Here is a 16,858-nt window from a genome sequence, read left to right as displayed (position 1 = left end):
TCCGTACGACCATCTGAAATAATAAAGGATATACCATATTTAACTAACCTCCAACAATGTATCAGGACTAGACGTACTGTGGTAAACAGGGCCATCACAACCACCATCTGAAACAGAAATACAAATATGGGTAATAAAGATGACAGGCTTGTGTTACTGTTAACAAAACTCTCAAATTCCTGTAACACACTAGAGAGTTCCAGTATAGTGTGTTACTATAACCAAAATTCTCAAATTCCTGTAACACATTAGAGAGTTCCAGTATAGTCTGTTTTCTGAGTTGGAATTCATGTTACACAACAGGCACTTTATTATGTCAAAAACAGGCTATTATAATGACCAATAATGGTTTACTTTTACAAATTGTGGCTTGGATGAAGAGTTGCCACAATGGCACTCATACCACATTTTCTATTATGAAACATTATTACATATTTATGTTTGAAATCTGTGAACGACAAGATACACCAACTTATTGAAAATATCACCTGACCATACAGATTTTCAGCAAGATGATTGGTTAAAATTTTACAAGTGATTGAAATTTTTATGTGGAAATCTAAAATAGTTCCATTTGCTTAAAGTCGGCTGATAGAAGGTTAGGGATTTAGAAGGTCTAGGGAATTGCTTAGAAACATGTCATGTGGATCACACTGTTCAACCTCCAAATTGAAACAGCCTCTATCCCAAACACTATTACATAAGGAATATCATTGTCTGTAAGAAATTGTGCCCAACCTTATGTATAATTTCACTATTATTTGAAGAAAATATGAATAAGACATAAAAGACAAACATTTTACAGTAAATATAAGTAATGAAATTGGATAATTGGACTGTAAAATCAAGGTCAACACATGCTTAAGGAGGCTTGAGGGTATAAAGATTTCGTAAAAAAATTATAAGTTATTTTTCATTACAAATTTTATTTATTACCTTAAATAGATGTTACTTTATCATATGGAACAAAAATCATTCAAAAATATCAATTTGTGTTGGCCCCAGATGACTTTTAAAATGTATATATCATTGAAAAAGCTCCAAATTATCTCCCTTTGGTGCAAAAATGCTATTTTTTGGCATTAAAATTGAAATTTCTTTTTTAACTCATCGGTGACCCATATTTTTTATTATCATTTTCAAACAAGCTGTACTGAAACTCAACTTTTGTAAAATTTGAGCGATATTAGTTCTTTTTTTATTTCGATATTTCCTTTTTTTCTCCTATTAGTTTAACAGGAAAAAAGTAAACTTTACTAAAATGTATTCTTCTTTCGAAGACAGATTGTGAGCGTAAATAAACGGTGACCTCATCTTATTATTTCATTTTTCTATTAAGTATATGATAAAGTTCATTTGTAGAAAAATATAGCGAAATCCTATATTAAAATAAAATTTTGATTAAGACCCGCGAGCCACCTTAATGGTAGTCGACAATTTATTTATAATTCAATTCAGCCGAGAGCAATATACAAAACTAATTCATCCTGATCTCAAGCCGAAAGATTGCCTCGATGATGGCTCAACTATAATTGTTTGGAATAGACTATTATTTGAAGCGTGATTCATATACCTGTAACCGACTATTAAATAGAGTTTGGTCCAAATAATAAGTTACCAAAGCAATATTTCAAGGAAATCCTCAGTATAAAGTCCGAGTTTTCAGTTGTCTATGTTAGTCTTTGTGACTGCATTTGTCAGTGTTGTTAGATCTACCCTTGAACTTTGGTAAAATTTGTTATTTTCCCTCTTAAATATTAATGAGAAAAAAAAAGTATTAACCTCAGTCGAGGAATTCTGCATTTATGATATAAAACTATTAACCACCTCCATAGACAAAACAAACAATTATTTCAAGAAGTTTCTTCTTATTTATTGTGAATTAATATTGCAGGTCAGTTTTAAATTTTGCCCTGAAGTATCGTAAACTGAAATCTTTGTAGAAGCATTTCATTGATAATGACGAATGACACCACAGTAAAGAAAGAAATAATCTAATTATCTATTTCTCAGAACTAAACAAAATCCATACCAATTTAATACTGTCAGGAACTAGGCTATATATAGAAGATATTTGCATAGTATTTGTGAATGGAAAACTGCGTGTTGGAATGAATCAATACAAGTCAATTAATCAAGGGTTATCTTGTCTAACTTGTAAGTGGACCATGGTTAACCATCAAACATATACTATAACTAAACAATTAACCTTTTTTTACCAAAGAAGATACCAATAAAAGAGAACTATATTTCTAATAGTATTACAAAGGCATATTTCAAACCATTAAATCATATATAAGGCAATTAATGATATTTTAACGGCACATTATCAACATAGAGCTTGAATATGGCAAACATATGTTGTTTTCTACATGTTATTCTGGTTGGTTGAACACAGTACCCTAAACATGATATATCAACCAATAAAAACAAAACACTTAACCTTATCCTGATAATAATAATGCATCAGATATTTGCCACTGGATGTGATGCAAACAGCAATCTTTCCTTATATTAATAAACTTGAGAATGGAAATTGGGAATGTGTCAAATAGACAACAACCCGAACAAAGAGCAGACAACAGCCGAAGGCCACCAATGGGTATATACAAACTATAAACTTGTCTAGGTGATTTAGAACTTGAATGATCTCAGTGTTGATTATAAAAGGACATGCACTTGTTGTGTCATATTTTTTAATTATCTAGTGTTGCTGGGTTGATGCCTCACTTTCTCAACTTATCTCAGCAATTATTCATAAACATTTATTTAGAATATATTCTGGAAACTTTTAGTTGTGAATGCTTAAATGTATAGACAAATAAATCATAATTTATAGACTAGAAATAAAGGAAAGTCAGCAATAAGAAACTGTCATAAAACCTATGCATCAACGACAGCTATAAACTTATATAGGGAAAGTCTTAGTCAGAAAGGGAGGTAATTATTCCTCAAATACCTCATAGTCCATCTGATAAAACATTAACTTATTGTCAAATGTTCTAGATATCTATTTGGTCAATGGTCAAATAATCAAAGATCTAAATATTGGATCTTTAGAGTACAAATACTAACTATAAAGTACTAAAATCAAGGTTTTGTGAGTATCCATACTTTTGTTAAAGGAGCATCAGCAGTCAAAGGAGTAAGTTCAGTAAGGGTCATATTAGGCCCCAATTATAAAGTTCAATGTTACAAGACAAAAAATGTTTCAAGTTGACAAAGATGTGTGAGAAAGTTAAATTGAACTTTTTTTGTCAAAGTTTAATTCTAACACTTTGATTTTTACATCCCAAAAAGGTCAAAATATGAGATTTTAGTAAAATTTAACAAAATCGGCTGAATTTCAACCATATTCAGGACCAGGAAACATAGAGCGCAGGCTTAGACAAACTAAATATTCAAATAAGACATGTGAAATATCTTCACAAACAAAGATTATTTTAAAAGAACTTCGTTGTCGACGTATGTGCTCTATGTTTCCTGTCCAATAATCTTTGGAAATTTAGCCATTTTTTTTAATTTTTTCGTGGAAAATCAATAAGAGTACAACTTGTGACGTCATCATAAAACGCAGGAACGTAAATTTTCAACAAAATGGCTTATTTCCTATCTAGTCATTGTATTAGCTATAATTTCTTGTGATATTGGTCACTTAAAATCCTAAATTGAAATTTACGCTAAAACAGGGGGCCATTTTAGGACCTTACCCAACCTACTCCTTTATGTTAACTGATTGAACTCATATTCTCATATTCTATTTGTAGCATGCTCAAATGTATATCCAAATTACAAAAAGTAGAAAATAAACAAGCATTCTGAGTGTATTACATGGCAATACAAAGTCCCCTATCGGGTACAAAATCATAATGTACTTAAACAAAATGTTAACTTGATCTTCAACTTGTCCTGTGCAAATTATATAACAAATATCAAGTCAATATCTTCAAACATGACCAAAAAAGGGTGAAAAACTGATTATTTGACCAAGTACCATAATTGTGCATATAGTGTTATATTGGTATATGACAATATATTGTATATTGCTAGTAAAATTTAAGCAAGTATGATTGATTGATTGTTGATTACTTCACAATGTGTCAGCACAAAAAATTAATACTAAAGTTTCAGCAAGTTTAAAATTCAATAAATTGTGGTAAACCATTTTCAAACTATGTACCAATGTGTCAATTGATTTCAGATAAAATGTTTTCTATGCAGAGAATGCTCAATCTAGAGTGTGGGCCATAAAATATATGATGTTAAATCCAAAGTATTGCTCATCGTTGACAAAAAGAAATCAAAATCTGGTCAATTGCACATGTATAGAAGTTTTTAAGTCTAAGTACGTGTTGCAGACAGATATGTCCTCTGTACATGTTGCTAAGGAAGACAATCAGATGTAATTTCTAGATGAGTTTCTGAAAAAAAATCTGGATAAAGTAATGCTTTAATACATTATGATACAAATAAAAGCAATAAGAAATATATAGTGCTTATATTATCTGTATTTAATAGTCCATACTAGCTTGTGGCTAACCAATTTTACAAAATTCACAAATTGTATCAAATTAACAAAGGTATATGAGTCATAAAGTTGGCATCAGATATATTCAATATAAGTAATATTGTTGAGATTCTTTCCTTTTTGGAAAATTTCTGATTAATAGTGTTTTGTCTGAACTGTGTCATTTAGCCTTAATAGTAGAATATATGCCTACAATAATTTCCAAAATGGAACTTTAGATACTTGATGTTCCTATCCTTTTGTTCTACTTTCTTTTTTATATTTCTTTCCTAATTTATAATATAAAACCATCTTATTGATTATAAACCTACTTTCCATTCCAGTAGTAAAACTATATGCACTCAGGTTAGCACATTTATCTATATCTCACAACATATAAATATTTCAGTGTGTGTAATATACCATTAGTTTTAACATATTTACTTATAGTGGATTGGGAAACAAGTTGTTACAACTTATATTAATCCCTTTCCACTTTGCGGGTGCGAGTGCTGCCTTGTAGCGGCATTAGTCTGCTCTTTTTCAAAATCTACCAGGGTGTCTTTTACGTGCAAGAGATATGACTCTCTCTTAAAATGGTTCAGCCATTTATCGTCCCCTTCCGACGGACTATCATCATTTCCTAAAGACCATACTCGCAAGTGGTGTCAAGGGATATAAACCATTATATGAGGTAGACTCTAGACCAATGGTGTCAAGGGATATAAACCATTATCAGGTACACTCTAGACCAATGATGTCAAGGGATATAAACCATTATCAGGTACACTCTAGACCAATGGTGTCAAGGGATATAAACCATTATCAGGTACACTCTAGACCAATGGTGTCAAGGGATATAAACCATTATATCAGGTAGACTCTAGACCAATGGTGTCAAGGGATATAAACCATTATCAGGTAGACTCTAGACCAATGGTGTCAAGGGATATAAACCATTATCAGGTACACTCTAGACCAATGGTGTCAAGGGATATAAACCATTATATCAGGTAGACTCTAGACCAATGGTGTCAAGGGATATAAACCATTATCAGGTACACTCTAGACCAATGGTGTCAAGGGATATAAACCATTATCAGGTAGACTCCAGACAAATGGTGTCAAGGGATATAAACCACTATCAGGTACACTCTAGACCAATGGTGTCAAGGGATATAAACCATTATCAGGTACACTCTAGACCAATGGTGTCAAGGGATATAAACCATTATATCAGGTAGACTCTAGACCAATGGTGTCAAGGGATATAAACCATTATCAGGTACACTCTAGACCAATGGTGTCAAGGGATATAAACCATTATCAGGTACACTCTAGACCAATGGTGTCAAGGGATATAAACCATTATATCAGGTAGACTCTAGACCAATGGTGTCAAGGGATATAAACCATTATCAGGTACACTCTAGACCAATGGTGTCAAGGGATATAAACCATTATCAGGTACACTCTAGACCAATGGTGTCAAGGGATATAAACCATTATCAGGTACACTCTAGACCAATGGTGTCAAGGGATATAAACCATTATCAGGTACACTCTAGACCAATGGTGTCAAGGGATATAAACCATTATCAGGTACACTCTAGACCAATGGTGTCAAGGGATATAAACCATTATCAGGTACACTCTAGACCAATGGTGTCAAGGGATATAAACCATTATCAGGTACACTCTAGACCAATGGTGTCAAGGGATATAAACCATTATCAGGTACACTCTAGACCAATGGTGTCTAGGGATATACACCATTATCAGGTACACTCTAGACCAATGGTGTCAAGGGATATAAACCATTATCAGGTACACTCTAGACCAATGGTGTCAAGGGATATAAACCATTATCAGGTACACTCTAGACCAATGGTGTCAAGGGATATAAACCATTATCAGGTACACTCTAGACCAATGGTGTCAAGGGATATAAACCATTATCAGGTACACTCTAGACCAATGGTGTCAAGGGATATAAACCATTATCAGGTACACTCTAGACCAAACTCATTGCAGGAAGCATTTCACTTAACTAGAAAAGCCCATGCAGAACAAGCATAACATCAAAAATCATTAAAACATAAAAATAGGACCCAATGATAAATTAGGCCAAATCAAAATGCACAATAAATATTGACGGCTGATGGTTTAATAAATCAGTACATCAGATGATCTTAAACAAATCACCAGAAAGACTGTCTGCTGACAACCCATGGTATAAATATATCCTGATTTTACCACAGGTTGGCCCTTTATGTCAAATATTTTACCGTGAGTGAAAGCGAGGGGTAAAATATCGGCATAATGGAACAACCCATGGTATGAATATATCGTGATTTTACCACGGGTTGGCCCTTTTTGTCAAATATTTAACCCTGAGTGATAGCGAGGGGTAAAATATCAGCATAAGGCCAATTAAAATTAATTGATAGATTTTCATCCCCGCCCGCCCCTCTGAAATCTTCCCGCCCCGATTTTTGTTATTTTTGAAAAAATTACGATTTCCGGATTTTTTTCATTTCCGTTACCGATAACCGTCGACAATTTCGGGGTTACACTAATGACTGGACCGAATGACAGGACCAAATGAAAAATGCTAATAACTTTTTCATTTCTCAATGGATTGATCTCAAATTTGAAATATAATAAGATTTCATCATTTGATAAATAGATTTAAGAAAAAAAAAAAGAAGAAAATTTGTAAGAAACTTTAGAAAACGTGACATGACCAACTCTGATAATGACAGGACCAACATCGAGAATGACAGGACCAAATAAAAATGCTAATAACTTTTTTATTTTTCAAAGGAATTATCTCAGATTTGAAATATAAAATGATATGTCATATTTTGAAACATTAATGTTATAAAAAATATAGATTTATTTTCAAAAACTTTCGAAAACGTGACATGACCATCGCTCACTGACATGACCAACCTCGACAATGACAGGACCAGATGAAATTGCTAATTTCTCTTTCATTTCTCAATTTTTTTCCCTGATATTTGAAATATAATAAGATTTTATCATTTGATAAATAGATTTAAGAAAAAAATTAAAGAAATATGTAAGAAACTTTAGAAAACGTGACATGACCAACTCTGATAATGACAGGACCAACTTCGACAATGACAGGACCAAATGAAAATGCTAATAACTTTTATTTTTCTAAAAGAATTATCTCAGATTTGAAACATAAAAGGATATGTCACATTTTGAAACATAAATGTTATAAAAAATATAGATTTATTTTCAAAAACTTTCGAAAACGTGACATGACCATCGCTCACTGACATGACCAACCTCGACAATGACAGGACCAGATGAAATTGCTAATTTCTCTTTCATTTCTCAATTTTTTTCCCTGATATTTGAAATATAATAAGATTTTATCATTTGATAAATAGATTTAAGAAAAAAATTAAAGAAATATGTAAGAAACTTTAGAAAACATGACATGACCAACTCTGATAATGACAGGACCAACTTCGACAATGACAGGACCAAATGAAAATGCTAATAACTTTTATTTTTCTAAAAGAATTATCTCAGATTTGAAACATAAAAGGATATGTCACATTTTGAAACATAAATGTTATAAAAAATATAGATTTATTTTCAAAAACTTTCGAAAACGTGACATGACCATCGCTCACTGACATGACCAACCTCGACAATGACAGGACCAGATGAAATTGCTAATTTCTCTTTCATTTCTCAATTTTTTTCCCTGATATTTGAAATATAATAAGATTTTATCATTTGATAAATAGATTTAAGAAAAAAATTAAAGAAATATGTAAGAAACTTTAGAAAACGTGACATGACCAACTCTGATAATGACAAGACCAACTTTGACAATGACAGGACCAAATAAAAATGCTAATAACTTTTTTTTATTTTTCAAAGGAATTCTCTCAGATTTTAAATATAAAATGATATGTCATATTTTGAAACATAAAAGTTTAAACGTGACATGACCATCGCTGTCTGACATGGCCAACCTCGACAATGACAGGACCAGATGAATTTGCTAAAATTTACTTTTTATTTCTAAAAAATATATCTTATATATGTTATATCTATTATTGTAATATCTTCTCTGCAACTATGTATTTGGTTTATGAGAATAAAGTTCATTCATTCATTCATTCAGAATATTTTGTATATTGCATGATTACCGGTCATAATCTGACACGTCTGAAAACAATTATAAGGTAACAAACAAAAGGTGTGACATAAGCCATAAATAAGTTGATAAATCCAATAAAGATTGTGATGACAGTAATTAAAATCACATAATAGTTCATGTCGTTGTTTTATTAATATTTTCAGAACAGTAAATAATTATTTCCATGTATGCTTGAGTATATGCAGGGTATATCTTGATAGTTTTTTCCCCCTCATAATAAACAAATAAACATTTCTTGAAGTATGCCCGACCCTTGCATGCATGATTTCTTGGTAGTTTTAAATATTTTCATAAGATATACTGAAGCAAACATTTTCACGGACTACTTTAAAAGGTTTGATACCTTTCTAAAGCGGCTTAAATTGGGCTTCATGATGTCAAGAAATATTATGATGATAATTCAATAAATCATAATTTATCTATAGTTTAATCAGAGACATGTATTATATGTCTCTGGTTTAATGAACTATCTCTTAAACTATAAAATGATTATATGTAATAACATATAGATATTTCAAGATCTCTTTCTTAAATATAGTGATCATTCGTGTCTTTTTGTTCTGTGATTCTGCATGTCCTGTGACTCTCCGCCAACATACGTTTAGTAGCTAGGTCAAGATTTTAAACCACCAAAAAATATATTTTCCTGAATTTATAAGATATATCTTACTAATTATGAATCAGAGTTGAACAATTTCAGTAAAAAAAAAAAAAGAAATTATGATTTTTCATCGGCCAGATCATAGTCGATGTTAGTCAGGTCACACAACCGCAAGCTTTCAATACGTTTTTTTTCTCTATATTTTTCTTATATGATGTGCAAAATGGTCTAAATTGTCATTAATTTATTTCAAATTTGAGAGGATTATTCTAACAAATGTTATGCATAATTTTAATATCATTTTTATTTGGTCCTGTCATTAATTGTCGAGGATTGTCCTGTCATTGACAACGTTAACCAGGTCACATTTCAGCAAGCTTTTTATACCTTTTTCTTATATTTATATATTTTAAAATGGTATAACCTTCACACATTTTAAATTTCAGAGAAATATTCTGAGAAATAAAAGAATAATTAGCAATTTCATCTGGTCCTATCATTGTCTAGGTTGGTCATGTCAGTCAGCGATGGTCATGTCACGTTTTTGAAAGTTTTTGAAAATAAATCTATATTTTTTATAACATAAATGTTTCAAAATGTGACATATAATTTTATGTTTCAAATCTGAGATAATTCTTTTGAAAAATAAAAAAGTTATTAGCATTTTTATTTGGTCCTGTCATTGTCGAAGTTGGTCCTGTCATTATCAGAGTTGGTCATGTCACGTTTTCTAAAGTTTCTTACATATTTTCTTTAATTTTTTTCTTAAATCTATTTATCAAATGATAAAATCTTATTATATTTCAAATTTCAGAAAAATATTTTGAGCAATAAAAGAGAAATTAGCAATTTCATCTGGTCCTGTCATTGTCGAGGTTGGTCATGTCAGTCAACGATGGTCAGGTCACGTTTTCGAAAGTTTTTGAAAATGAATCTATATTTTTTATAACATTTTGGTTTCAAAATATGACATATCATTTTATATTTCAAATCTGAGATAATTCCTTTGAAAAATAAAAAAGTTATTAGCATTTTTATTTGGTCCTGTCATTCTCGATGTTGGTCCTGTCATTATCAGAGTTGGTCATGTCACGTTTTCTAAAGTTTCTTACAATTTTTTTTTCTTTTTTTTTCTTAAATCTATTTATCAAATGATGAAATCTTATTATATTTCAAATTTGAGATCAATCCTTTGAGAAATGAAAAAGTTATTAGCATTTTTCATTTGGTCCTGTCATTCGGTCCAGTCATTAGTGTAACCCACAATTTCGTTTCATTTAAAACTTCCTGTTTAAAATGCAGAATTTCGGTTTTCGTATTACGGGTATTCTTATACTAAATGATTAAGTCGATATATGCTGCTGATCTATGATGACAACATCATTTACTGAGAATAGAGATTGATTACGAGAAAAGCGTGAACTATTCGGGTTACGAGTAATACGCTGTGTACAAGAACGCAAATCGCCGAATGTCACAAATGTTTGTGACTTGAGTAAAATACCTTGGATTTTTTATATTTATACAATGACTTTCTTTCAAGAAATCTGGACTGTGAATGAAACCCAAAAGCGTAAAAATTGTGGACACATTTGTACAAAAATCATGACTGGAATAAAGAAATTGAAACAAGCATGAACTTGTTAGATTGGTGACCGTATTTGGAGTTCAGAAAGTCGACAAACATACGCATTTTTAATTTATTAATGTATATAGCAAGCCCTTAGATTTAGATTTAGCCATGCCTTTCGTTTTTTGTAGACAAACAGAAAACATCCTCTGTCCTAATACCCACGATAGAGTCATTAAACAACTTTATGTTCTATATTGTAATTATATTTGCATCTTGCATATTAAGGACCAATCCTATTATTTCAACACTGTTTGAGTTTTTATTTCATTCTGTACTTATCATACTTGTGTTGCATACCAATGCATTTGCTTCATTTTACCAGGACAACAAAACATTACTTGAAAAGCAAAATAAATTTGGTGCAGGTAGTCCAACTGAAGAGAGCATTTCTCCACGTTTCTGCTGTTTACTATAAAATAGGTTTCTAAAGCGGCAATTACATGTAGTGGTTGCCAATCAGAGATATATATTTACGAATTTGAAAAAGCGTCACCAGCATATGAAGTATAGTGTCTCAATTGATACGTTATTCTAGAGCTAGCTCAAAGTACGTTGATTTTGTTGAATACTGCTTTCCCAAAAGTTGCTAAGACAGGGCTATAAAATCAATCAAATTAAGGTCATCACTCAAGAAATTTTATGGTCGCCATCATGAGCTGATTTGCCATCATGACAAAAGTGTGTCAGAAATCATATCTGATATTCTTCCTCAGTCATAATAACCTTCCATCATTACCGAACTGAACAAAAAAATAACACGTGACGACGGGTGCCGTATACGGTGCAGGAAATGCTTACCCTTCCGGAACACCTGATTTCTTTACCGGTTTTTAGTGGAGTTCGTGTTGTTTCTTATTTATTATTTGTATCTTGATGAAAATAAGAGTCTTTGTTTACTCCTTGGTTTTGATTGTTATTGTCTTATACACGATACCTTCTGCATGTATTTACATAATATAAGCTTATTATGAAACTTGCATATATGAATAACATGTGACAAGAACGTTTCATATGAAATAAAATTAAAAAAAATAAAATCCTCCCACCCGCCCCATTTTTTTCAAAAATTTGGATGAAAATCTACTAATTAATTTTAGTTGGCCTAAAGGGACAACCCATGGTAAAATCACAATATATTCAAGCCCCCATGAATTGTTTCGATTCTAATAGGACAAATATGGCAATTGTTTTGGATAAAAGCGCTCTAGGTGAAGGTATTATTTGCAATTCCAATAAATAATCACACTATCAAATTGACGTAAAAAAACAAAGCAAACTGATTTTGTAACATGATTAAACTATTTAGATAGGTTTGAATGAAACTAAATGATAATTGTACTTATACATCTTATATGTATACAAATAAATGGCTAATATAACACATTTTACCATTGTTTGTTTACATTTCCTTGATGTGATGATTTTCGGCTTCACAAGCGTGCATTTTCCCGTAAAAATGCTTACTTTCTGACGTCATCGTTGTTACTGTTCTATGACGTCGGGTGGCTCTTTCATAAAAATGCATATGACTTGAGAGTACGATTGGAACAGCCCAAACAATATATTCATATTTTACCATGGGTGTGTACTCAAAGCATTTGAAGGACGTCATGTTAGAATTCTCAGTTATAAACTCATTATAGATACCATTGTATATATTGTCTTACGTTCATAAAAATGTCAAGCCAAATTATGGTTCTCAGACACAGAAATAAGCCAACAAAATACTGTATTTGGTGTTACAAGCACAAATTGTGTTCTCCATGTACTGAGTAAATTTATGACCAAGAGCACTGATGCACCATCCATCATCAAAGTAAATTAAGGCAACGAATATAACCAGATGCTCCGCAGCTTTATAGGACCGCAGAGGTCGAACCCTGAACAGTTGGGGCAAGTATGGACACAACATTTAAGCTTGATACAGCTCTGAATTTGGATTGTGATTAAATAGTTGACACAACATAGGTTTCTGACACAGAATGAATGTGGTCTAAGAACTTAAACATAAAAATTATGGTCCAATATCCAAAATCTAAATACATGGTTAAAAATTCAGCATATCATGAAACCCCAAGAATGCAATTTTTGATGAAATCAAATAATGTTCAATTTTAGACCCTTTAGACCTCAATGTGGACCAATTTGATAAATGGGCCCAAATATTAACCAGATGCTCCGCAGGGCGTAGCTTTATACGACCGCAGAGGTTGAACCCTGAACGGTTAGGGCAAGTATGGACACAACATTCAAGCTGGATTCAGCTCTAAATTTGGATTGTGATTAAATAGTTGACACAGCATAGGTTTCTGACACAGAATGAATGTGTTCTAATGAACTTAAAATTTTTGTTTCTCTTAGAGCAATTCACTATGCTGTTGAATATTAATCCTCTCAAAAAAATGTTTGAAGAAATTTTCTTTTTTATTTATGAAATTTCAAATGAGAAAAATTGAACCCAATTTTTTTAATCACATCCCCCTTTCCCTTATTCCAAAACTAATCTCAATTAAAATTTCTAATGGAGTTTGCAACAATAACTACTCATTTAAATACATCATAAAATATTAAGATTTTAAAAAAACTGCTTGTTATCACTGAATGGTAAAGATTATTTTAATTTATCAGTTGGTAGTAAAAAGTGAATATACATTGTATATTGTATATAACAAAGATTTAAGTTGATTCTGGACAAAGAAAGATAACTCCAATTAAAAAAAAATCTTGCTATTGCACAATATTTTGCAATTAGATATTTCTTGCTTACTATTCTGGACAAAGAAAGATAACTCTAATTAATTTTTTTTTTGATATTTCACAATATTGTGCAATTAGATATTTCTTGCCATTGCGCAATACTGTGCAATTGAAAAGACTTGCTATTGCACAATACTTAATATAATAATTTTAGATCCTGATTTGGACCAACTTGAAAACTGGGCCCATAATAAAAAATCTAAGTACATTTTTGAATTCAGCATATCAAAGAACTTCAAGATTTCAATTTTTGTTAAAATCAGACTAAGTTTAATTTTGGACCCTTAGGACTTTAGTGTAGACCAATTTGAAAACAGGACCAAAAATGAAGAATCTACATACACAGTTAGATTTGGTATATCAAAGAACCCCATTTATTCAATTTTTGATGAAATCAAACAAAGTTTAATTTTGGACCCCGATTTGGACCAACTTGAAAACTGGGCCAATAATCAAGAATCTAAGTACATTTTTAGATTCAGCATATCAAAGAACCTAACTGATTCATTTTTTGTCAAAATCAAACTAAGTTTAATTTTGGACCCTTTGGACCTTAATGTAGACCAATTTGAAAACGGGACCAAAAGTTAAGAATCTACATACACAGTCATGACAGTTAGATTCAGCATATCAAAGAACCCCAATTATTCAATTTTGATGAAATCAAACAAAAGTTTAATTTTGGACCCTTTGGGCCCCTTATTATGTTGGGACCAAAACTCCCAAAATCAAACCCAACCTTTCTTTTATGGTCATAAACCTTGTGTTTAAATTTCATAGATTTCTATTTACTTATACTAACGTTATGGTGCGAAAACCAAGAAAAATGCTTATTTGGGTCCCTTTTTGGCCCCTAATTCCTAAACTGTTGGGACCTAAACTCCCAAAATCAATACCAACCTTCCTTTTGTAGTCATTAACATTGTGTTTAAATTTCATTGATTTCTATTTACTTAAACTAATGTTATTGTGCGAAAACCAAGAATAATGCTTATTTGGGCCCTTTTTTGGCCCCTAATTCCTAAACTGTTGAGACCAAAACTCCCAAAATCAATCCCAACCGTTCTTTTGTGGTCATAAACCTTGTGTCAAAATTTCATAGATTTCTATTAACTTAAACTAAAGTTATAGTGCGAAAACCAAGAAAATGCTTATTTGGGCCCTTTTTGGCCCCTAATTCCTAAAATGTTGGGACCAAAACTCCCAAAATCAATACCAACCTTCCTTTTGTGGTCATAAACCTTGTGTTAAAATTTCATAGATTTCCATTCACTTTTACTAAAGTTAGAGTGCGAAAACTAAAAGTATTCGGACGACGGACGACGACGCCGACGCCAACGTGATAGCAATATACGACGAAAATTTTTTCAAAATTTGCGGTCGTATAAAAATCTAAATACATGGTTAAACTCAGCATATTGAAGAACCCCATATATTCAATTTTTGTTGAAATCAAACAAAGTTTAATTTTGGGCCCCGATTTGGACCAACTTGAAAACTGGGCCCATAATAAAAAATTTAAGGACATGTTTAGATTCAGCATATCAAAGAACCCCAAGAATTCAATTTTTGTTAAAATCAAACTAAGTTTAATTTTGGACCCTTTGGACCTTAATGTAGACCAATTTGAAAACAGGACCAAAAATAAAGAATCTAAATACACAGTTAGATTTGGCATATCAAAGAACAACAATAATTCATTTTTTGATGAAATCAAAGTTTTATTTTGGACCCTTTTGGCCCCTATTTCCTAAACTATTGGGACCAAAACTCCCAAAATCAATCCCAACCTTCCTTTTGTGGTCATAAACCTTGTGCTAAAATTTCATAGATAAATTTCTATTTACTATATTGTCCAAAAACCAAGAAAAATGCTTATTTGGGACCTTTTTTTGGCCCCTTATTCCTAAACTGATGGGACCAAAACTCCCAAAATCAATCCCAACCGTCCTTTTGTGGTCATAAACCTTGTGTTTAAATTTCATAGATTTCTGTTTACTTATATTAAAGTTATTGTGTGAAAACCAAGAAAAATGCTCATTTAGGCCCTTTTTGACCCTTAATTCCTAAACCGTTCGGACTAAAACTCCCAAAATCAATCCCAACCTTCCTTTTATGGTCATAAACCTTGTGTTTAAATTTCATAGAAATCTATTTACTTTTACTAAAGTTAAGAGTGCGAAACCCAAATGTCTTCGGACAACAACGACAACAAAGACGCCAACGTCATACCAATATACATGATATACGACCAAATTTTTTTCAATTTTTGCGGTTGTATATAAACCTCAGGCATATTGTAGTTATTAGTTATTATATTAAAGTTAGAGGTGACTTCTATTTTCTTGTCGTTTTATTTACTAGATATTTAAGTTTTTTTAAATAGTAGTATTTGATACTGGTGAATAACTAGAATGATTGAACAATCTAAGGAATTATTATGATCTGTGAGTTTTACTTCAGTTCAAAGTGTAATACTTTTATAAAGTTCAAGAAACAGAAAGGAGAATACTGTACCCTGGTTTTGTTTATAAACTTGTTTTAAGAGATATCATATATGTCAGACCTGATACCATTCTATTCAATTTTCTGTTTGATAGTTGCATAAAGTTTAATAGTACTTCAATAACAGATCCATGATCAAATATAACACATTACATTATCCTTGTACTTTTTAAGGTAAGGTTTGCATGAAACCTGGATTTTTTTCTTAGTGATATTACACCAATATGATACATCATTTTGTTCAGGGAGGAGTACCCAATCATTTAATGAAAAAAAATCAAACATCGCCCGTCCAGTTTTTTCATGTGAAAAGCTCAAAATTCCGATTTTTGACGATTTTTAGGGAAAATTGTATTTGAATTTTTCTGAAATAATAATGTATGCGAGTGACTATAAAAAAATAAAACTGAACAAAACATGTATAAATAATTGTGGTCCATTCATTAATAATAAATTTTAATTAAAAAAATCATAAAAAGTTCCTAAAAACAAGATTTTTTAATTTTTGGATTAAAAAAAAACCGTTGCCATGGCAACAAAAAGCCAAAAATATCCTTTTTCCGGGTCCACCGTTTTTGTAAAAAACTGTGAACTTTAGGATTTAACTATTTGCATTATAATGAGCTAATAAAATTGGTATGTCCC

General features: G+C 31.4%; 1 protein-coding gene across 1 annotated transcript in view; it reads right to left on the bottom strand.

Annotated features, from left to right (window-relative positions):
• LOC139486726 (ubiquitin carboxyl-terminal hydrolase isozyme L3-like) overlaps positions 1 to 16,858 on the bottom strand; it is a 75,124-nt gene that overhangs the window by 10,839 nt on the left and 47,427 nt on the right. The window contains exon 6 of the mRNA XM_071271653.1: positions 49 to 107. Coding sequence (XP_071127754.1) covers positions 49 to 107 — 59 coding nt within the window. The remainder of the gene's footprint in view (positions 1 to 48; positions 108 to 16,858) is intronic.

Source organism: Mytilus edulis, chromosome 8, assembly GCF_963676685.1.
Source record: "Mytilus edulis chromosome 8, xbMytEdul2.2, whole genome shotgun sequence".
Taxonomy (NCBI): domain Eukaryota; kingdom Metazoa; phylum Mollusca; class Bivalvia; order Mytilida; family Mytilidae; genus Mytilus; species Mytilus edulis.
This window is presented reverse-complemented; position numbering and strand designations above follow the sequence as displayed.